This window comes from Rana temporaria, chromosome 6 (genome assembly GCF_905171775.1).
Source record: "Rana temporaria chromosome 6, aRanTem1.1, whole genome shotgun sequence".
Taxonomy (NCBI): domain Eukaryota; kingdom Metazoa; phylum Chordata; class Amphibia; order Anura; family Ranidae; genus Rana; species Rana temporaria.
The window spans coordinates 166,846,714-166,871,300 of NC_053494.1; the positions used below are offsets into that span (position 1 = coordinate 166,846,714).

Genomic DNA, 24,587 nt, shown 5'->3' on the forward strand with positions numbered 1-24,587 from the left:
TATGAATCTTGAGGGGGAACTCCACGCCAAATTTCAAATAAAAAACCGGCAGGAGCATACCAGGCCCTTGGGTCTGCTATGGATTTTAAGGGGAACCCCGTACGCCGAAAAAAACATGCCGATCTTTTATTTGAAATTTGGCGTAGAGTTCCCCCTCAAGATTCATACCAAACGCAGCGGACACAGTGCACTGCGATTACCTGCGGTTATGTGCCGATAGCTGCGGGATTTCGCAGCTGGACGCATCCAGTTCTATTTTTTCTATCCGCACAAAAGCGCGGGTATCAAAACCGCAGGTAACCGTAGTGTGTGAATGATGTCATAGGAAAGCATTGTGTGCAGTAAAATCCGCAGCTAAAAGCACCTTTCTATCTGTCCGTGTGAAAGGGGCCAAAGTGTGTGAAGCAAGGATAATAGAAAGTGAGCCAAGTGACTGGCAGGAGTGTATAGTGGAGTCAACAGTACATATATAAGGAAACACCAATAACAATAACCAATAATAATAACCCATAGCCAGCCCTTCGAACAAATGCAGATAAATATCATTTGGCTAAGATGATTATTTTCCTGTAACTGACCCTACTGCTACTGTTCCATTATCAACCATAGTCTAATGTACGATAATTCGCCTTCACGGCAAAGAGGTATATATTTATTTTCTTTAAGGCTGGAATTAAGAAATGCGATAACTCCTTATTAACATGTAAGCAGCTAATTACTTTAGAAAAAAAAAAACACCCGTATGCCTAATAAACAGGAGGTTACATTTTATTATCCCATGTCATTGCCTCACAGTTCATTAGTGTCTGTTTCACAAACATTATGTTCAAATTTATATTTTGTTACCGCTTGACAATCACATTAGCATAGCTTAATAAATTATACTATGATTAGCGTTAATGTCCTCTGTGTTACCTTATAATCTAAGAGTAAAGACGCTGGTTGGAGTTCACTGAATCTGCTGTTCACAATGGAACTGCCTGTGTTTTTCATTATGTAAATTCGCACGGAGTCTGACATGATTAAAATGGGTCAGAAGTATTCTTCTATTAATCATTCAGACAACTAAGGGGGACAGGAGAAGGAAGAACGAGAAGAATTTTGCTTTACCCATATATCTCTCCAATCCCGTTAAAGCTGAACTCCAGCCAAAAAGAGCTAAATACACGTCTGAAACCCCTAAAAACGTGAACTGTGTAACCCGCTGAAATGTTTGTAATTGTTGTTCAGACAGAGTCCTAATTCTAACATCGCCATCACACTGCAGAGCAAGGAGATTGACTTCATCTTCCACCATCGCAGATATGAAAAAATGGTTTGGTCACATACTCTCCGCTACATTAGCTGGTTGCCGACCAGCCGCCATCGTTTTACGGCGGCAGGTCGGCTCCCCTGCGCGAGAGCACGTAATATAACGTTGGCTCTCGCGCAGGTCCCCCGCTCGCCCCCGATTCCCGTGCGTGTGCCTGGCGGGCGCAATCGCCGCCAGACACACGCGATCGCTCGTTACAGAGTCCTGTCCTGTCAGGGAGAGAAATGCTGATCTTCTGTTCATACAATGTATGAACAGAAGATCAGTCATTTCCCCTAGTGAGGCCACCACCCCTTCAGTTAGAACACACCCAGGGAACATACTTAAAGCGGGAGTTCACCCGAAAAAAAATTTTTAACATTAGATTCATGCTCATTTTGTCTAGGGAAATCGGCTAGTTTTTTTAAAAACGAAGCAGTACTTACCGTTTTAGAGAGCGATCTTCTCCGCTGCTTCCGGGTATGGTCTTCGGGACTGGGTGTTCCTATTTGATTGACAGGCTTCCGAAAGGCTTCCGACGGTCGCATCTATCGCGTCACGAGTAGCCGAAAGAAGCCGAACGTCGGTGCGGCTCTATACGGTGCCTGCGCACCGACGTTCGGCTACTTTTGGAAAATCGTGATGCGATAGATGCGACCGTCGGAAGCCTGTCGATCAAATAGGAACGCCCAGTCCCGCAGCCCATACCCGGAAGCGGCGGAGAAGATCGCTCTCTAAAACGGTAAGTACTGCTTCGTTTTTAAAAAAACTACCTGATTCCCCTTGACAAAATGAGCATGAATCTAATGTTAAAAATTTACATTTCCGGGTGAACCTCCACTTTAACCCCTTTCCCGCCCCCTAGTGTTAACCCCTTCACTGCCAGTGGCATTTTTATAGTAATTCAATGCATTTTTATAGCACTGATCGCTATAAAAATGCCAATGGTCCCAAAAATGTGTCAAAAGTGTCCGAAGTGTCGGCCATAATGTCGCAGTACCGAAAAAAATAAATCGCTGATCGCCGCCATTACTAGTAAAAAAAAATATTAATAAAAATGCCATAAAAATACCCCCTATTTTGTAAACGCTATAACTTTTGCGCAAACCAATCAATAAACGCTTATTGCGATTTTTTTTACGAAAAATATGTAGAAGAATACGTATCGGCCTAAACTGAGGAAAAAAATGTTTTTTTATATATTTGTGGGGGATATTTATTATAGCAAAAAGTAAAAAATATAATTTTTTTTCAAAATTGTCGCTCTATTTTTGTTTATAACCGTAGAGGTGATCAAATACCACCAAAAGAAAGCTCTATTTGTGGGGAAAAGGACACCAATTGTCAGTTAAAGCGACGCAGTGCCGAATCGCAAAAAGTGCTCTGGTCTGTGACCAGCAATATGGTCCGGGGGTTAAGTGGTTAAGCAAGCTCCCAGGGCCTGAAAACATGTTAGACTGGAAGCACTGCACTATACAATACAGTGCCTTGAAAAGGTATTCATACCCCTTGAAATTTTCCACATTTTGTCATGTTACAACCAAAAATGTAAATGTATTCTATTAGGATCTTATGTGATAGACCAACACAAAGTGTCACATATTTGAGAAGTGGAAGGAAAATGATTAATGGTTTTCAATTTTTTTTTACAAATAAATATGTGAAAAGTGTGGTGTGCATTTGTAATCAGCCCCCCGGAGTCAATACTTTGTCAATACTTTGTAGAACCCCCTTTCGCTGCAATTACAGCTGCAAGTCATTTTGGGGATGTCTCTACCAGCTTTACTCATCTAGAGAGTAACATTTTTGCCCATTCTTCTTTGCAAAATAGCTCAAGCTCTGTCAGATTGAATAGAGAGCGTCTGTGACTAACAATTTTGAAGTCTTGCCACAGAGTCTCAACTGGATTTAGGTCTAGACTTTGACTGGGCCATTCGAACACATGAATATGCTTTGATCTAAGCCATTCTGTTGTATCTCTGGCTGTACGTTTAGGGTCGTTCTGCTGGAAAGTGAAACCTCCACCCCAGTCTAAAGTTTTTGCAGACTAACAGGTTTTCTTGCAAGATTGCCCTGTATTTGGCTCCATCCATCTTTCCATCAACTCTGACCAGTTTCCCTCTCCCTGATGAAGAAAAGCATCCCCACAACATAATGCTGCCACCACCATGTTTAACAGTGTAGATGTTGTGTTCAGTGTGACATGCAAGGATAGTTTAAATTCACTCATAGCTTTTTGCTTTTTGGCCAAAAAGTTAAATTTTGCTCAACTGACCAGAGCACCTTCTTCCACATGTTTGCTGTGTCCCCCACATGGCTTCTCGGAAACTGCAAACAGAACTTCTTATGGCTTTCTTTCAGCAATGGCTTTCTTTCAGCAATGGCTTTCTCCTCGCCACTCTTCCATAAAGGCCAGATTTGTGGAGTGCACGACTAATAGTTGTCCTATGGGCAGATTCTCCCACCTGAGCTGTGGATATTTACAGCTCCTCTAGAGTTACCATGGGCCTCTTGGCTGCTTCTCTGATTAGTGCTCTCTTTGCACATCCTGTCAGTTAAGGTGGATGGCCATGTCTTGGTAGGTTTGCAGTGGTGTACTTTTGCCATTTTCGGATTAAACTAGGGTTGTCCCGATACCACTTTTTTAGGACTGAGTACAAGTACCGATACCTTTTTTCAAGTACTCGCCGATACCGAATACCGATACTTTTTTTAAATGTGTCCCCAAATGCAGCCATGTCCCCCCACAAATGCAGCCATGTCCCCCCACAGATGCAGCCATGTCCCCCCCAGATGCAGCCATGTCCCCCCCAGATCCAGCCATGTCCCCCCCAGATCCAGCCATGTCCCCCCCAGATCCAGCCATGTCCCCCCATATCCAGCCATGTCCCCCATATGCAGCCATGTCTCCCCCCCCCATCCAGCCATGTCTCCCCCCATGCAGCCATGTCTCCCCCCCATATCCAGCCATATCCCCCTTACCTGCATCCCAGCTGCCGCCGACTGGTTAATACGCGCGGGGAACATTACAGCTTTGAATAGCTGTAATGATTCGCGCCGCGCTGTGTATAGACACTCCCCCTCGCTCGGGATTGGACAGTTCACCCGAGCAAGGGGGAGTGTCTATACGCGGCGCAAATCATTACAGCTATTCAAAGCTGTAATGTTCCCCGCCCGTATTACCCAGTCGGCGGTAGCGGGGATGCGGCGTAACGGCGGCGGGATGCGGCGTAACGGCGGGGGGAAAGTATTCTATTTCGGTATCGGGGGTATTTGCGGGAGTACAAGTACTCCCGCAAATACTCGTAATCGGTCCCGATACTGATACTAGTATCGGGACAACCCTATATTAAACAGTGCTCCGTTAGATGTTCAAAGCTTAGGATATTTTTTTTTATAACCCTGCCTTAAACTTCTCCACAACTTTATCCCTGGTGTGTTCCATGGCCTTCATGATGTTGTTTGTTCACTATGGTTCTCTATCAAACCTCTGAGGGGATCACAGAACAGCTGTATTTATACTGAGATTAAAATTACACACAGGTGGACTCTATTTACAAATTAGATGACTTCTGAAGGCAATTGGTTCCACTAGATTTTAGTAAGGCTTACCTATAGGTACTGTAAATATCCCCTAAATGTGCACCGTTTAGGATATATTTACTGTACATGCAGCCGGTGACATCACCGGTGCATGCGCTCTGAAGGAACAGCCACCCAGGCTGTTCCTTCAGAGTCCTGTGTGGTAAACTGTGGCTCCCGCACTCATGCGCGGAAGTGACGTCATCACAGCTCTGGCCATTGACACAGCCGGAGTCCGCAAACCCGAAAGGAAGAGCGGGTGAAGATGAAAGCCCGGTTAGTGGTGGAAGGCGCTGGAAGGACTTTGTTTTCAGATAAGTTTAACATAATGTGCTAGTATGCGATGACATTGCCTTGCAGGTTAGAAAAAAATAAACATAAAAATCGCTGGCAGTTTAGTACCACTTTAACCTGTATAGGAACAAGCCTGTCACCAAATCATAAAAAAAACCTTTGTGCTTCCCCAAAAAAAACACCCTGCATGAATCTTCGCATATCATTTCTAATAAGCTGTTACCAATAGCTGTCCTCGAGTGCCTTAGCACAGTCCATCCCCATTAGATGTAAACCAGACAGGCATTTTACTTACTGAATGCAAAAAAGAAAAAAAAATATGATAAGGAAATGTTCTTTTACAGGGCAGCAATGAGCATAAATGTTACCTCCAATGGCTACCTATATCTCAGGAGTAATCATTTCACCAGGGTATCTATCTGTTATTGTTATGAAAATAATGCACATCGAGCAATGAAGTCATTTTTGTGTTACAGAGCAGACGCACTGCAATAGGTAGCCAGTGAAATGAAAGCATGCTCACCATGTGAGATCATGAATATATCTAAATCACAAAGTAGGCTAAGACTTGTTAACTGCTTCCTCCATCTGGAAGGCAGGCAGTCTCTAGAAATTGCATATACTGAACATTAACACGTCATTACTGAAAGAATCTGTTTTTGTCTGTACTCTACTGAATTGTCATGTGTTGTGCTTGGTTATTAACACATAATTACTAATGATGAAAATCGCTAACCCCTGCCATCGGGATGTACAGCTGGACCCACAAGTGCATTCACAACGGGTTCACTTTTAAAAGGTGGTGGGAGAGGTGCCCCCCTCAACTTCCCAGGCTTACCGGAGCCGTCGGTAAAGATCAGAAGCGATCCAATGCGGCCGTTTGCTGGGCAGGAAGTCACATGAGGGCAAGATGGCCCCCCACTCATCTCTATGCCCTTGGAGGACAGAAGCGAATGCATACGCAAATTGTGCCCCTGTATGTAAACCGCGTTCAAACCACACGTGCGGTATCACCGCAACCGTCAGAGTGAGAGAAATAATTTTAGTGGAAGACCTCCCCTGTAACTCTAAACAGGTAGGGCCAGATTCTTAAACGAGATACGACAGCGTATCTCCAGATACGCCGTCGTATCTCTGAGTTGCGCGGTCGTATCTATGCGCCTGATTCTTAGAATCAGTTACGCATTGATTTCCCGCAGATCCGACTGCCGTAATTGTGTTACACCGTCGTATCGTAAATGCATATTTACGCTGGCCGCTAGGTGGCGCTTCCGTCGAATTCCGCGTTGAGTATGCAAATTAGCTAGATACGCAAATTCACGAACGTACGCCCGGCCGACGCAGTACATTTACGCCGTTTATGTTAGGCTTTTCCCGGCGTATAGTTACCCCTGCTATATGGTGGCGTAAGTGCGGCGTACCAATGTTAAGTATGGCCGCCGTTCCCGCGACGAAATTTGAAAATTTTACGTCGTTTGAAAATTTTACGTCGTTTGCGTAACTCGTCCGTGAATGGGGCTGGACGTAATTTACATTCACGTCAAAACCAATACGTCCTTGCGGCGTATTAGGAGCAAAGCACACTGGGTCACGTCGGGTCACACAACATTTACATAAAACACGCCCCCCTGTTCCAAATTTGAATTAGGCTTACTCCGGCCGATTTACGCTACGCCGCCGAAACTTACTGAGCAAGTGCTTTGAGAATACAGCACTTGCCCGTCTAAGTTGCGGAGGCGTAACGTAAATCAGGTACGTTACGCCCGCACAAAGATACACGATCGTACGTGAATCTGGCCCGTAACCTGTAAAAATGTTTAACCACTTCAATACCAGGCACTTTCGCCCCTTTCTGCTGAAGCAAATTTTCAGCTTTCAGCACTGTCGCACTTTGAATGACAATTGCATGGTCATGCTACACTGTACCCAAACACATTTTTTATCATTGTGTTCCTACAAATAGAGCTTTCTTTTCCTGGTATTTGATCACTGCTGGGGTTTTTATTTTTTGTGCAATAAACAAAAAAATACTGAAAATTTGGAAAAAAAAACGTTTTTTTCTTTGTTTCTGTTATAAAATTATAAAAAGTTTTCTCCTTCACTGACAGGCACTGATGAGGCTTCCCTGACAATGTGGCACTGATGGGCACTCATAGGCAGCACTGATACGTGGCACAGATAGCTGGCACTGCTGGGCATCACTGATGTGGCATCCATGGGGGGCATACCTGGTCATCCACGTGTGCTGGCCATCTCCCCAGCTCTGGGAAGAGCCGATAAATGTTTCTTCCCGTTTACACTGTGACCAGCCGTGATTGGACATGGCTGATCACCTGTTAAAGAGCTTCCGTCAGAGGCTTCTCTACCGAGATCGGTGTTGCGGTGTGTCAGACTGACACGCCGCACCACCGATCGTCGCACTGCGCTCCCCCACAGGCACACGCCAGCAGTTATCCTTAAAGGCGTCATGACGTCCAGTCAGTATAACTGAACCACTGTCCAGTCGCCATTTTGCTATAGGCTGGGCAGCATGCGGTTAAAGCGTCACCTATGGAGATTTTTTAAGTACAGTAGTTCGACACCGTTCCATGAACGGGCGCAATTTTAAAGCATGACATGTTAGGGATCTATTTACTAGATGTAACATCTTTCACATTATACAAAAAAAATAGGGTAACAATTGGGTTTTGTTTTGATTAAAGTGTATTTTTTCCAAAAAAATCAATGTGTTTGCTGCGCAAATACTGTGTGACAAACTATTGCAACAATCGCCATTTTATTCTCTAGGGTCTCTGCTAAAAAATATATTTAGGTCGACTGTTGGATTGGTGTCGACATAGGGATATGAAAATCTGGCCAAATTTAGAGCAAGCACAGTGTAGGGAGCTCTTAAATAGAGCCCCTTGGTGCTATAGAGTCGTTTCAGCCAATATTAAGTCACACCCAACAATAGGACCTACATTACGGGTGTGCTATAACCTTTTTTCCCCCAAGGAAAATATATCTACACAGAATTCACCTTTTGTGCCTATATTAGGTAACCCTCAATTCATACCAGGTATACAGAAAGGACCCTTTGCGGTATTGATTGAACAAGGACTGTATCAGGCCTCGCATTTTATGAGATCAGGAAACTGGCAACATTGCAGGAACTGATGTATAGAAATGGTCCTTTTCAATTAGATTTTTGGCAAGCGGCACAATTAAAGCGGTAGTTCACCCTCCTTAAGAACAATGCAGCATAAAATTCGGCATAGTAGCGCGAGCTACACTATGCCGGTCTTAATTTTTTTATCCCGGTACTCACGGTTATATCGTGCATTGACGATTCCGTCTGCCGCGGGGAATGGGCGTTCCTAGCAAGAGGGAGGGTGATTGACGGCCGGCTCTGGCACGTCACGCTCCCCGAAGACAGCCGGAGTAGGTCTCGGCTCTTCACGGCGCCTGCGCACAGGCTATGCGCAGGCGCTGTGAAGAGCCAAGCCTATTTCGGCTATTTCCGGAGAAGCGTGACGTGCCACGGTCGGCCGTCAATCACCTTCCCTGTCCATAGGAACGACCATTCCCCGGATTCTTCTATGTACGCTATAATAGTGAGTACGGGGAAAAAAAATTAAGACCGGCATAGTGTAGCTCGCGCTACTATGCCGGATTTAATGCTAGAGGGAAAAAAATGTATTTATTTTTTTTATATAGGGTGAACCCCCGCTTTAAGACATTTCCTAAGTGCTGTAGTAGCACCATGCTCCTTGGATCGCAGTTTAACACCATTTGAGAAACAATGCATGGAAAAAGAACCAATTCCGCACGCAGTATCTAAAATGTATCCGTTACTGATTAAACCACCGGAGAATTTTCAGTTGCCCTTTTTCCGTAAATGGGAAATAGACCTGGGGAGAACCTTTTCGGAGGACCAAAAAACTAAAATAATAGAATCTATATTTAAGACAGCAACATGTACAAAAATACAGAAAAACAAATTATAAAAATTATTTCACAATGGTACAAAACCCCAGAAATACTTCAAGGGTGTTTCCCAAATATATCAGGGGAGTGTTGGAGATGCCAGATAGAACAGGGAACCTTGTTACATATTTTTTGGTCCTGCCCTAGAATTAAGAAATTCTGGAAGGAAGTCCGAGAGATTACTCCAAAATATAGTGAGGCAGAAAAACAGGAGTGATCCAGCGTTATTTCTTTTGCATTTATCAGAGATTCCGAGGGAAACATACGGGAATTCCATCCCGTGTCACCTAGTGAATGCTGCTAAAGCATGCATACCGCTCAAATGGAAACAGATACAACCCCCTACTCTGAGTATGTGGCTCAAAAAGGTGGAAGAGGTGAACAGGATGGAAGATCTAGTATGGACAAACAGGAAAAAAGAGAAATCTATTTGAAAATTTGGTCACCATGGAATAGTTTTATTTCTTCAGAGGAAGGGAAGAAGCGAATTGATTAAAATTAGAGAAGAGAGGGGGAGGGGAGTCCTGGGGGGGGAAGGGAGAGTGGAGGGGAACATTGGGGTGTTTTTTTTATTTTTTTGGGGGGAGGGGGGGGGGAGAGGGAAGGGAATGGAAATGGACTGTAAATAAGGGGGGTGAATGGAATATTGTGAGATAGTAGCCGAACAGGCAGGACCATGGGATAGCATCGTCCCATGATCAGACATAGGAAAATAATATGAGAAGTGGAATTTGGAGGGGAAGAACCCTCCTCATTTTTCTTTCATTACTTTATTGTTGTTTATTTTTTTCACCTCGCTCCTTACTATGGTTTAGACTAAATGTCTCACTTTGTCCTCCCCACCCCTAGTGGATATTACCCTAGAATGTATGTTTATTGTTTGTCTTCTTTATATACTTTCATTACTCTAATGCCGCGTACAGAAGATCGGACATTCCGACAACAAAACTTGTTGTCGGAAACTTTGAGAAGCAGCGCTCAAATTTTCGTTGTCGGAAATTCCGACAGCAAATGTTCGATGGAGCATACACACGGTCGCAATTTCTGACAACAAGCTCCCATCGAACATTTGTTGTCGTAAATTTCGATTGTGTGTACGCGGCATTACAGATAAGCCTATGGAGATGGCTTATTAAACTACTCATGATGTATTCCTTGCAGGGTTAACTATGAGACTGATACTTGATGTGTTAAGATGCCTGTTTTATTGTGCATCACAGAACATGTGTGTTACTCTTTTCTGTACATGAATATTTGTCTTTTTTGTTCTTTTTTTTTGCTGTATTGTATGCAAAAAAATGTTTTTCAATAAAAAAACATTTAACAAAAAAAGTGAAATAAACAGTTACAAAATAAATAACTATTAATAATAAAATAATAATAATAAATTGTTACAACAGAAGATAAGTAAATTAATGTGAATATTGCAATAGACTCATTTTGATTACACTAGATTATTTTCTTCAATCGAAAGGCATACCCAAGTTTAGATTAGAATGATCTGTTATGGCTAGTATAAATTTCCCCATCACTATACATCTATCTACAAAAGAACGATCCACAGTATTGAGATAGAGGTCCGTGCCCTGTTGAACATTTTTGTTATTCAACATAATGCAAGCCTAAAGCTGGGTACATACTACTAGTTTTTTTCGTTCAACCCCGCAGGTTGAACGAAAAGAAAATGTCAGCTCCGGTCGGAACTGCTGTACTAACTATGCAATGTTAGTACAGAGATCTTCCCCGCTTAGCTGAACACTCTGATCAGCGATCTCTGCCATTGGCTGAGAGCGCTGATCGGGAGTCAGTCGGATGATGGTTTTCCAGCATGCACGTCCAACAGAAGCCGGACATACCAACATACACACACGGGCAGAATGTCGGCCATTTATTTTTAACTCAAAAAGGTCTGTGTGTTGCTTTAGGCTGGCCATACAGGATTCCCCCATCCACACAAGAGAGGTGGATGGAGGAATCCTCCCCGCCACATTATTGCATTCAGCGCTGATCAGAGGAAATGTTTCCAACAAGCTGGTTCAAGACAAGTCTATCATTAGATTCTCTGGATTGAAAATGGCAATAGATGAATCGAAATTCAGGCCCTGCAGAATCAGTCGAATTTCAATCCATTTACAGTATGACCAAGCAATAGACATGGAGGGCCAGATTCACAGAAAAAGTACGCCGGAGTATCTGCTGATACTCCAGCGTACTTTCAAATTTGCCGCGTCGTATCTTTATTTGTAATTCACTAACAAAGATACGACGGCGGGAACACGCCTAATTTAAATGGTACACGCCCCATTTGAATTAGGCAGGCTTGCGCCGGACAGGTTTTACGCTACGCCGCCGCAAGTTTACAGGCAAGTGCTTTGTGAATCAAGCACTTACGCTGAAAACTTGCGGCGGAGTAACGTAAACGGGATACGTTACGCCGCCGTAATTCTACATGAATCTGGCCCGGAGTCTGCAGGTAACCCTGATCTTATCTGAGAAGAGGCAGTAGGTTAAAGCAGAAAAACAACCTTGCCACCTAACCTGGCCATACACAGATCGAAGTTCAGCTGGTTCAGAAGTTACTAGCCAACTTTTTATCCATGTATGGGCACCCTGGTAGATCAATTGATCAAATTGTGTACAAGTAGCCAGTTTCTCCCAAAACGATTAGTGCTACTGGCTATTGCCGGCAACATTGTTTTCTGTTGGCGGGGAAGGCTCCTCGCCGGCAGAGCACAATAGCGCTGCGGGTGAGTTTCCCTCATCAATACTGGCATAATCTATGGTCTGCCTTAATTTTTCCTGGAAAACATGAGACAGGGAAGGCTATACATGCAGATCAGTAAATCATCAGAATAATGATCTTAGGTCTCTAACTGTCTTAAACCAGCCAAAGATGTATCGAAATTCAGCTGGTGCAGCTTATTTAATATTTCTAATTTGTGGACTCCACACAAACCGTAAGGAATTTTCCTCCTTGCCCCTTTAATAACAATATAAAAAAAAAACTCTCACTCTATCCAGAACTAAAAGAAAAGTTTTAGGTATACATTTACACTTTAAAATGATTTATTAACTTTGGACTGTTCTATTTGGGGAGGGAGGGAAATTATACATTCACAGTTACTTTTTATGTTCAAAATATATGTTTTGCAATCCAAGTGAATTGGTGGTTATAGATTTTGTTGAAAACCACCTTAAAATAACATCCAGAAGCTAAATTGTATTAATTAAACAGGAGTTGACATAACGGTAGCAGGTGTGACGTATTCTTGTCCTTGCTCCACTGAGCCCATGCAGTCGTTCTTTTGTACTCTAGAACAATCAAAACCTGACAACGCAAGTCTTTCACTGCATACTCTGCTGCCTCTCCTTCTTGTGATCTTATCTTAAAAGAATATTTGACCTTAATTACCAATAAAGCAAAGAGGTCTAACTGATTAGCTGGCGTTTTAGCCCATAGGGTATAAACTGATATGGCACAACAGCAGCAGAGGCCTGCGAAGCAAGAGTCCAGGACCCTGAACACTGCTTTCTTTCAAATCCCTTGGGAATTTTGCTACCAAAGGTCTAGAATTCCTTAACAGGGGAGATCATGTTTATCAGCTTGAACAGGTCAGCTGGGCCACGATCCAGGTAGTCTGCTTGTCTAAGCTTGATGAAACATAGGCGCCATCGGGTAACAGTAGTGGTCAGGGATGCTGCCAGTAAGGTGTAACTCAAAACGAAAAAATGAAATTAAAATACAACGGTCGCCAGGCCGTTTCTTTCCGCAGATAGTAATAACTGTAAAATAGGGCATATGTATAGCCTGCGCCTCGCAATGCTTTTAATATCTTCTCACACATATCATTTCAAGCTGGAAAAGCTTATAATATGGATCCCACCATTGTAAATACAGTAAGTGCTTCCTGCATTTCCCCCTACAAGCTTCGCCTCCTGATAAAACCACAGTACATGGCTCTGCTATAACATCTCATCTTTTGTTAAACAGGCCAGCAGGTTGAAGGGGTTTTCTGCTTTATCCATTTCATCTTGATACTTACAGGTGTACATTTGTAGGAAAAATTGTATGAGAGTACCCTTACCCGCCATAGGCAATATACCAAAAAACACACCTCAGATGCAGCAGGGTTACCCTCTACACCACATATGGCAAACACAAGGCCTGCGGGACGAATCTGGCATGGGCCATTTCACTCCAGGCCTCCTCTGGTCCTCCTCCATACTCTGCCCACAGGTTCCTCCCGGCAGCAGCACAAGGTAAGGGGGGTCCACGGTGATGTATGGGATGGTGGGGGACACTCGACTTCTGATGGTGGTGACATCTGATGTAAGGGGGAGTGGGGTGCTCTGGATATCTAGATTTACAGATAAAACTGTCCCTTTGAGGGCAACCATAACGCTAGTGCGGCCAGCAATGACATTTAGTTTGGCACCCCTACTCTATACTATCTAGCTTTCTGTTGCAGCGGGCAGGGTTCACTTCCAATCTTCCTCCTGGCATCCATATTCTAGTGCACAGCCATGACTACATGGTTCTTAAAGATAAATGGCTGATTTTCTATTCATCAGTATGGAACATATAGTCGAGCCTGCCCACAAGGTCTGGTTTTTGGATAAGTACATATAGCCAGATTCAGGTACATGTGTGTATCTTTGCGGCGGCGTAGCGTATCGTATTTATGCTACGCCGCTGTAAGTCAGAGAGGCAAGTGCTGCATTCACAAAGCACTTGCCTCTTAAGTTACGGCAGCGTAAATGGGGCCGGCGTAAGCGCGCCTAATTCAAATGAGGATGAGGGGCGTGTTTTATGTAAATGGGTGGTGACCCGACGTGATTGACGTTTTTTACGAACGGCGCATGCGCCGTCCGTGTACATATCCCAGTGTGCATTGCTCCAAAGTACGCCGCAAGGACGTATTGGTTTCAACGTGAACGTAAATTACGTCCAGCCCCATTCACGGACGACTTACGCAATCTACGTAAAAATTTCAAATTTTGACGCAGGAACGACGGCCATACTTAACATTGACTAGGCCAGCTATTTGTTCGACTAACTTTACGCCGGAAAAAGCCATACATAAACGACGTAAAAAAAAGGCACGTATGTTCGTGAATCGGCGTATCTAGTCATTTACATATTCTACTCCGAACTCAATGAAAGCGCCACCTAGCGGCCAGCGGAAAAATTGCACCCTAAGATACGACGGCGTAGGAGACTTACGCCGCTCGTATCTTAGCCTAATTTAAGCGTATCTGGTTTCCAGAATACGCTTAAAATTTAGGACGGCGTAGATTCAGAGTTATGTCGGCGTATCTACTGATACGTCGGCGTAAAGCTACCAGAATCTGGCTAATAGTGTTTTTGCACAAAAGTACACCTGCACTTGAGGACCTTAATTATACAATGCATTCCCCAAAAAAGTGTATCCAAGTACCTTGGGTATGCACCCAATCTTTTCATCTCTACATAATGACAAATTCAGTAAAATTGCAAGTGAAAAGAAAGAAAAAAAATATATATTCCTATTAAACCCCTTTTAAACCTTATTTGACGTCTACCATTAATCCCTAACTTTGTTTTTAGCAAAAAAAAAAAAAATTGATAATAAAAAAAAAATAATAATAATAATAATAATACTACTACTATTCAGATGTTGTTTTACTCATTTTGTTCTATTTCCTTGTATTACATAAGACACAAAGTTTAAAAAATGTCTTATTAAATTTATAAATAACTTAGACATGCTTTAAACCTGGTTTGTAAATGGGACAAATCTTAGAATAAAAAGTTATCTACAGCAACACTAGTTATTGTAAAATTACCATTGGTCAGACTAGCATACTTGTTTTTATTTTGTTTTTGTCCTTATGTCTTTTCATAGAAGAAAATATAACCAAAGGAAAGTATGACACTCTGTTGTTGCAGCTTTCTTAGTAATTTTTTCTGATTGTTCTCTAGCGCGGTAATTCCTTTTTTATTTCCAAAGGAAAGTATTGTTTGTCCGGAAAAAAAAAATTACTGTGTGTAATAATATATATTATAAGTAATAACTAAGCTATTACTAATAAAGAAACCGAAAAATGAAATGTAAAATTTACTCTTCTACAAGAGTCAAAAGTCCAAACAGCTACAGCACACGTTTTCTTATTACTCATGAATAAGTCTCCCTGGCAGGTTAAAAAATGTCCTGTGTCTCTGTAGATTCGTGTACACACGACCAGTTTTCCCGTAGGGAAAACTGCCATGACAGCTTTTGGCCAGGAAAACTGGCTGTGTGTATGCTCCATGGCAGTTTTCCCGATAGGAAAACCACTGGGAATCGCGGCAGCAAAAATTAGAACATGTTTTCTTTTTTTCCTGCCACAATTCCCGGTGGTCATTTTCCCTATGGGAAACACTGCGGGGGAGCATACATACGGCCGAGATTCCCAGCCAAAGCTCTCACCGTAGTATTCCCAACGGGAAAACCTCTGGTGTGTACACTGGGAAAGTGACAAAGCAGGTTCTCGGTTTTTCCGGTGGACTTTTTACCACCGGGAATCCCGATCGTGTGTACGGGGCATAAGGCTCTGTTCACATCTAGACAATGCTATTTTTCCAAGCGTTTTTTTTCTCTTTTTTTTTTGCAGCATTCTGCACAGTCGTTCTGAGTTGACAAGAGACCAATGAAAAGCAGTAAAACGCTAGTAATCTGCCAAAAAAGAAGCTCATGTACTTTTTTTGAGCATTTTGCTTAAGACAACAGAACACTCAGATGTAAACATGGGCCATATAAATGAATGGGATTTGTCTTGTTGGGCATTTTTAGAGCTGAGGCGAAGGCCCCGTACACACGAGAGGATCCATCCGCTGGAATTGATCCGCGGACCGGCTCCAGCGGATAGATCCCCTGGTGTGTACAATCCAGCGGATCTGTTTCCGTGGATTTTTATCCCCTGGGATGGATTTCAAGCGGATAACAATTTGAAGACATGCTTTAAAATCTATCCGCTTGAATCCATCCCAATGGATTGATCCGCTGTTCTGTACAGACTCACCGGATCAATCCGTCCGAATGGATCCCCCGCATGCGTCGTAACGGCGCGACACGTCATCGCGATGGGATTTCGGCGCGGATTTTGATCCGATGGTGAGTACACTCCATCAGATCCAAATCTGTGGAAATCCTCGAGAGGATTTATCCGTGGAAACGGTCCGGTGGACCGTATCTGCGGATAAATCCTCTCGTGTGTACTAGGCCTTACACTCAGGTGTGAATGGAGCTTATCGATTTACTGGTGTTTTTCAGGATTTTTTTTTTACAAGCTTTTTTAAAGCGCATTACAAGCGTTTTACAGCTTCAGGCGTTTTTGTTTAGCCAATAGAAACACTAGGGGGAGGAAAGGGAGAGGAGATTAGAGGTGGAGAGCTGCTATTTGAGCGTTTTTCTGCTCAAGTCAGGCGTTTCTATTGAAGTCTATGGAAAAGACTTCAATAGAAGATAACCAGATAAAGTGATTGTAAAACTATTTTTTTTTTGACAAACATGTTATACTTACCTGCTCTGTGCAGCGGTTTTGCACAGTGCAGCCCAGATCCTCACCTTCTGGGGTCCTCTTCTGGCTGCTCTACCCCACCAACTGCCCACCATAGCAAGCCACATAGCACTTGTGTGGTTTGCTCCTGAGCCAGCTCTATGTGTCCAGTGACACACAGAGTCACCCCCCTCCTCACTGGGAATGACTGACAGCAGTGAGAGTCAATAACTTCCGCTGCTGTCTCTAAGCCAATGAGGGCGAGAGCCATGAGCGATGCTGCTTTCGTGCACATCGCTGGATCAAGATCGGCTCAGGTAAGTATAAGGGGGGCGGGGGGGGCTGCACAGGGAAGGTTGTTTACCTTACTGCTGAGAATGCGTTAAGGTAAAAACCTTCAGCCTTTACAACCACTTTAATTCCAAGGTGTTCATGTACTTTTTCTTGCCACTGTACTTGGTGCAAGCACACGAAAATATGGTCATCTTCTTTCCTTCCTGTCCACTTGATATCAAACATACATAATATCCATACTCAATCGATTACAAAAGAGGACAAAAAAAGGTTTAATTTTTGTGCTAGAAGGAGAGCTGTGCTATATTTTAGACTCATGCTTCAGTGCAGATGTTTTTGATGACAACTCTCATAAAATATCCCTCTAATCTGGGAGCTTCTCAGGCTCCTTCCTGTGACTGTAAAAATAAGAAAGTAAAAGGAAAATTTAGAGAAAGTTCCAACAACCATACTTGCATAATAAAGTCGCTAGTAAACGTCCGGTCAGATCAGCTGGGTAGTCTATCAATGACATGACCTATGTTCTGGGAATTAAAACCTCTTCGGCGACACAAAGGAGCCCAGATTTATTGCCGAGCAGTTCTCATAAAATCGCAGCAGGCATGTAGCAATGATTGCGTTGCTGATTGACTAGACACAGCAAATCTGTTCTGAGAGGGTATCAATAGCAGGATTGGGACAGTGCTGAAAGATGCAGGCTCTAACAAAGCTCATCCCTGCTAGCGATGGTATGCTAGAAGATATGTAACTGATGGAATCTTACCAGCCTGGCAACTGTTTCATTATAAATTCAGCGCTAACTAAAAACCCTGGAGTGTATTATAGTAAACTAGTAACCTCTGTTATCGAATGTGTCAGTATAAATTTTTTTTTATAACAAAGTACTTAGTTCTAACATATAATTTCTATAATACATCAGTAAGAAGAAAAAAAAAAGGCCAAAATGGGATAAAGGGATCTTTATCAACAACAATATTCTGAGCAAAGAACTTCCATTGTAGTGATCGAATCCCTTACCAACTTATACTAGCCATTCACCTTTGGATCAAATTATATTGAACTGGAAAGTGCTGAATCAGGCACCCACAGCTCAGTTTTTCGGTAAGCAATGTAGGGCCAATATCAGCGTTGGGCCCCTTTCACACATACGGATTGTTTGTCGGTTTATCCATACATTGACAGATGAAAAACAGATTTCAATGCATCTTTATGGAAAAACAGATGTAAATGGTTGATCATCCGTTTGCATCCACTTCTGTCAACATTTGTTTTTTGAAATTGATCAAAGCCCCATTTTACTTCCGTTAAAAAAACAGATCGGATGAAAACAACGGTCCGTTTTGCATCCATTTTTGCATTGGTAGTGGGCTAACTTTACTGTTCATTTTTTTTTTTTTTTTATTCATTAAAGTGTATTTTTTCCCAAAAAAGACCACTGTGCAAATACTGTGTGACATAAAATATTGCAACAACTGCTATTTTATTCCCTGGGTGCAAAAAAAATATATATATGATGTTTGGGGGTTCTAAGTGATTTGCTAGCAGAAAATACAGAATTTTTAATTGTAAGCAACAAGTGTCAGAAAAGATATAGGGCCATATTCTCAAAGAATCTCCGCCTGCTTCGCTTAGGGCACTTACACTCCGCTGTCCCAACTTACTGGAGCAGGTGTTGTATTCCCCAACCACTTGCTCCATAACTTGGGACAGCGGAGTGTAAGTGTCCCGGCGTAGCCTGGCGGATCTCCAAGGGGGCGGCTTCTATTCAAATGAAGCGCGCCCCCGATGCAAAAGAACTGGGCATGCGCCGGGCTGCAAAAAGCCCAGTGCGCATGCTCCAGTTCTCGGCGGAAAACGTCAATGACGCCGACGTGTGCGTCATTGACGTAAAGTCGTATTCAAGAACGACTTACGTAAACGACGTATCCGACGGAAAAACACGACGGGGACCCGACGCCATCCGTAACATGGCCTACGCGAGACTTGCGGAAACTTACCCCTCATATAGCAGGGGTAAGTTTCCGCTTACGCAAACGACGGTTACGCGACGCGAACTCGTTCGGGAATCGGCGTAGAAGGATCATTTGCATATGCAAATGACTCCTTCACGTAAATGCCATCTAGCGGCGGCCGGCGTCATTGCATTTAAGATCCGCCAGTGTAAGTGACTTACAGATGGCGGATCTTAAGTGTATCTATACAAAAATGATTCTGAGAATCAGGAGCATAGATACACTGGCCAAAAAAGGGAGTTACGATGGAGTATCCTGAGATACTCCATCGTAACTTCTCTGAGAATATGGCCCTTAGTCTTTAAATGGCTAAACTGAGTTGTGCCATTCTGATAGAATTATACCCAAAAAGACTGAGTGCTGTTCAGTTCATTGATAAGTAGAAATCCTGGGCCAGATTCAGAAAGATCAGCGGATCTTTCTGCTGGCGTAACGTAACTCATTTACGTTACGCCGCCGCAAGTTTTTCAGGCAAGTGCTTTATTCACAAAGCACTTGCCTGTAAAGTTGCGGCGGCGTAGCGTAAATCCAGGCACCAGCCGCGACTGAATCCCAGTGCGCATGCTCCAAATGACGTCGGCAAATCGTCATGCTTTCGACGTGAACGTAAATTACATCCAGCCGTATTCGCGAACGACTTACGCAAACGACGTAAAAATTTCAAAACTCTGCGTGGGAACGCCGGCCATACTTAACATAGGATACGCCGCACATACCCCTCATATAGCAGGGGTAACTTTACGCCGGAAAAAGCCAAACGCAAACGACGTAAAAAAAAGCGCCGGGCGGTCGCTCGTTTCTGAATCGACGTAACTACTAATTTGCATATTCCTCGCGTAAACAAACTGAAGCGCCACCTAGCGGCCAGCGTGAGATTGCAGTCTAAGATCCGACGGTGTAATCACTTACACCTGTCGGATCTTAGGGATATCTATGCGCAACCTGATTCTATGAATCAGGCGCATAGATACGATGGCCGGACTCAGAGATACGACGGCGTATCAGGAAATAGGCCGGCGTATCTCTTTTCTGAATCCGGCCCATTGTATCTTTTCTCACACTTGGCATGCTGCCCAGAGACAAGTTGCTCCACAAACTTCAGGCAATTTGCAATGACTTCTGTATCATAGAAGTCAATGCAAGTCGCGCTGAAGTAAATCGGCTTTTTTTTTTAAACAATCAGCCGATGCCGATTAATTAGAAAGTGCCAAGAATCGGCCGATATATCGGTCGACCTCTATACTGTATATTATAGAAATTACATGTTTGTGTTTGAAGCACTTTATTGTAATACGTTGTTATATGGATGAACTGATAGGAGAGGTTAATAGTTCAATATAATAGACACTACAAATCCCATAGTCCCTAGTTCCTCTTGGGAGCAAGCAAGAGAGGGTGGTTACGTTTCTATAAACAGTGAGACCATGGAGAACAAACACAGTCACCCTCTAACAGGAAGTTGGTTAAAAAAAAAAAAAAAACGCGAGTTTTGGAGCAGAAGTAGAGTGCACTTTTTTGAGTTAAAGCAGAGCTCCAGTCGCCCCACCAAAAATTTACTATTAGGGCACTTACTGTCCGGGTAACCCACGGTGTCCTCACCCAAGCCGATTCTTGAATTGACTCTCGGGTGCTGGCGTCGCCATCTTGGATAAGGGAGACAGACAGTGAAGCCTTGCGGCTTCACAGCCGGTTTCCTACTACGCTTTCTCAATGGGCCAGCTGCGGCAAGAAACTAACTTCAGGCTGAATTCGCTGTGGCAAACTCAGCAGGAAGTGGGAGCAGGTACCTGTCAAAACCAGGTACCTTCTCCCCCCTCCCCCGTTACAAGGTGCCAAATGTGGCACTGGAGGGGGGAGGAGGCAGACAAGCGGAGCTTCTCTTTTGGGTAGAGCTCCGCTTTAAGAATACTTGCTTGGATATTTTTTTAGACAGAGTTAATTGATACTTTGAACATACAAATTAAGTAAAGCATTTTATCCAATTCTAAACAAAAATGGCAAAATTGCACCACTCTCTACCTCCGAAATCAGAATAAAATTTGGCCATTCCTGGAAATTAAAAGCACAATATTCTGATATTTTCATATCATCCTAATTCCATAAACATGCTATTAAAAAGCACAACCAGATAGTTTGAATGCTTTTTATTGTAAAATACTTTTTGCTAACAATTTAGCCTTTTACAAGAGATAGTAATTGTCACGAGGGCTGGAGCTGGTGGAAGGAGAAGATGAATGGGACCTTTGTATGGGCCGGGATGGCAGTCAGTGCTAAAGAGACAAGCAACAGTGGCCAGTGATGGATTAGAGGCCAGGTACAGTCATATCAAAGCACTGACTTGGAACAATGCCCCCTCCCCCTCAACTCTGATAATTAAAAGATAAGAAACATCTCTGATCCAAAAAGATCATTCTGAGCCAATGAAAATATTTGCACACACATTTATCTCCAAAGAGGAAAAAAATGTTTCAAGCGGAAGCTCAGGAAAATATAAACACAAATGACTTTTAATAGTCTTTTGATACACTTTTATATTCTTTTAAAAAAACTTTTTTGTCAATACTAGTATAACTCTATGAAATGTATCTATATAATCAGCTCCCTGAATCTTCTGTACACCAGAAATCAGGTCAACTGAGGGACTGGCACAAAAGTGACCCATGAAAGGAATATTGTGATTCTAACATGTTTCAGGTACTGGAGCTCTTGGTGTATAAGACAGGGGAGGATTGATTTTTAGTTTAACCTCCCTGGTGGTATGATTCTGTCTGGAATTACGTACCAAAAGCGGTACAATTATTTTGCAAGGAAATTTGGCGTTTTATACTGTAGGCCTGTAATTTTTAGAAATAACTCACTTAAATCTGACCAAGCAAGAGTCTTGTAGGCATCCCGGGTATGATTTTTTTTTTAAAACAAAATTATAAATTATAATATAATAAATAATTATAAATAATTATACCAAATAATAATATAATTATAATAAAAATTATTCAATAATGTAATCAACTCAAAATCACTGAAATTTGCTCAGTTGCAGAATTGTCGCTGTCATTATTTATTTATTTTTATGACGAATTTCCCCACAAATCGCTATCGCACATTTCTGCAAGTGATTATAATTTATTATCGCTGTTTTCTAGCTGATCTAAAGCCATTTTTGACATAAAGGGACACTTTTGGACAATCTACAGTTTTTAGGCAGAAATGAAATTTTTTATTTTATAAAAGAACATGTAGGGCACTGGGCAGACCACTAGGGACAAGGGGGGTGTGTATTTTTTACATACAGTACTGTAATCTATAAGATTACAGTATACTGTATGTAAAGTGTTTGTTTACTTTTTTGAATTTGGTGCCGTTCTCCGCTCCCGTGCGTCGTAACGTCGCAGGGAACGGAGATCGGCGGCACACGGGGACACTGTGAATCGAGCGAGGAGGACCCGCTTGCTCACACAGCGCGGTAGCATCGCTGGATCCAGGACAAGGTAAGTAACTTGCCTGTGGATCCAGCGAAAGGTAAGCCGCGCCGCTGCACACTCTGCACGTCCACCCCGAGCGTGACTCGGGGATACCGATCCTAACATTGGAAACCTACCCCGAGTCACGCTCGGGTTTACCGCTAAGGGGGTTAACCACTTGCCATCGAGCATACAAAAACTGTGTGTGTGCCCCCCCCCCCCCCTCCTGTTACTCTCTAATCCCCATAGATCAGGGGTGTCCAAACTTTTTTGAAAGAGGGCTAGATTTGATGAAGTGAACATGCGTGAGGGCCGACCATTTTGCCCGACATTCTTTGAACCATTAAAATTCGGTGTAATTGTGTTCATCCGAGCACTAATACGGCGATTTTGTATATCCAGCACAATGGGATTGCGCTGGATATCGCCGCTGTAAAACTGTGCTTCTCACGCTCACCCTCCCCACGAGATGCAGCGCATCCATAGGAATGTATTGCGTGCGGCGAGTGGGAGGAGCGACAGAGCTCAGCGCTGGGCTCCTGCGGCCAATGTCGGTCTGCCTGACCGCGATTATGTACAATATCGCGGTCAGGTACTGTATATATATTTTTCTAAACCAAGCTCATCTTACCCTGTGTGGAGCTTGGGGGGCCACAAAAGTGATAGTAGCAAATTGCAAGTGGGGGGCCGTATAAAACCGAGACGCGGGCCGCAACTGGGAGAAGGACTTACATTATCTGGTGGAATGTACCTGGGAGCTGCACTGACAAATTTTCTGGTGGACTGTACCTGGGAGCTGCACTGACATTATCTGGTGGACCATGCCTGGGAGCTGCACTGACATTATCTGGTGGGATGTACTGGGAGCTGCACTGACATTATCTGGTGGACCATGCCTGGGAGCTGCACTGACATTATCTGGTGGGATGTACTGGGAGCTGCACTGACATTATCTGGTGGCCTGTACCTGGGAGCTGCACTGACATTATCTGGTGGACCTTACCTGGGAGCTGCACTGACATTATCTGGTGGACCGTACCTGGGAGCGGCACTGACATCTGGTGGACCGTGCCTGGGAGCTGCACTGACATTATCTGGTGGACCGTACCTGGGAGCTACACTGACATTATCTGGTGGGATGTACCTGGGAGCGGCACTGACATTATCTGGTGGACCGTGCCTGGGAGCTGCACTGACATTATCTGGTGGACCGTACCTGGGAGCTACACTGACATTATCTGGTGGGATGTACCTGGGAGCGGCACTGACATTATCTGGTGGACCGTGCCTGGGAGCTGCACTGACATTATCTGGTGGACCGTGCCTGGGAGCTGCACTGACATTATCTGGTGGACCGTACCTGGGAGCTGCACTGACATTATCTGGTGGACCATACCTGGGAGCTGCACTGACATTATCTGGTGGACCGTACCTGGGAGCTGCACTGACATTATCTGGTGGACCGTACCTGGGAGCTGCACTGACATTATCTGGTGGACCATACCTGGGAGCTGCACTGACATTATCTGGTGGACCGTACCTGGGAGCTGCACTGACATTATCTAACCTTGCCTGGGAGCTGCACTGACATTATCTGGTGGACCGTGCCTGGGAGCTGCACTGACATTATCTGGTGGACCGTACCTGGGAGCTGCACTGACATTATCTGGTGGATCGTGCCTGGGAGCTGCACTGACATTATCTGGTGGACCGTGCCTGGGAGCTGCACTGACATTATCTGGTGGACCGTGCCTGGGAGCTGCACTGACATTATCTGGTGGACCGTACCTGGGAACGGCACTGACATTTTTGTGTCATGTAAACCCCCATAATGACTGTGGAGAGATGCCTACAAATCGATGCATGTACACAGCAACAGTGCCAATATTACAGTATAAAGTATATGAAGGGTAAAGTGCCCAGCATGCAGCAAGTGTGTGACATTGGTGGGTGAGTGAGTGACATTAGGTGTGCGACATTGGCACACATTCCGTGTCCTTCCCGCTCTGCTGGCACTATATGAACAGCACGTTTCCATTGCCTGACCCCTCCGCCGCCTCTTACCTCTCTGCACAATACAGCGGAGGACTCTACACGCCGGCATCGTGATCAGCGCCTCCAGTCACGTGTTCTCACATGTTACAGATCCGAGGACGCCGATTGGCTATT

The 24,587-nt window shown here is 43.8% G+C and overlaps 1 protein-coding gene across 2 annotated transcripts in view; it reads right to left on the minus strand.

Moving 5' to 3' along the window:
• The window catches only part of METAP1D (methionyl aminopeptidase type 1D, mitochondrial), a 245,406-nt gene extending 220,819 nt beyond the window's left edge, over nucleotides 1-24,587 (minus strand). Inside the window, exon 1 of one of the 2 annotated variants that reach the window (XM_040357752.1) lies at nucleotides 24,483-24,587. In XM_040357752.1, the coding sequence (XP_040213686.1) occupies nucleotides 24,483-24,522 (40 nt within the window). In that variant the 5' untranslated portion in view covers nucleotides 24,523-24,587. The remainder of the gene's footprint in view (nucleotides 1-24,482) is intronic. The other variant, XM_040357751.1, reaches the window with a different exon arrangement.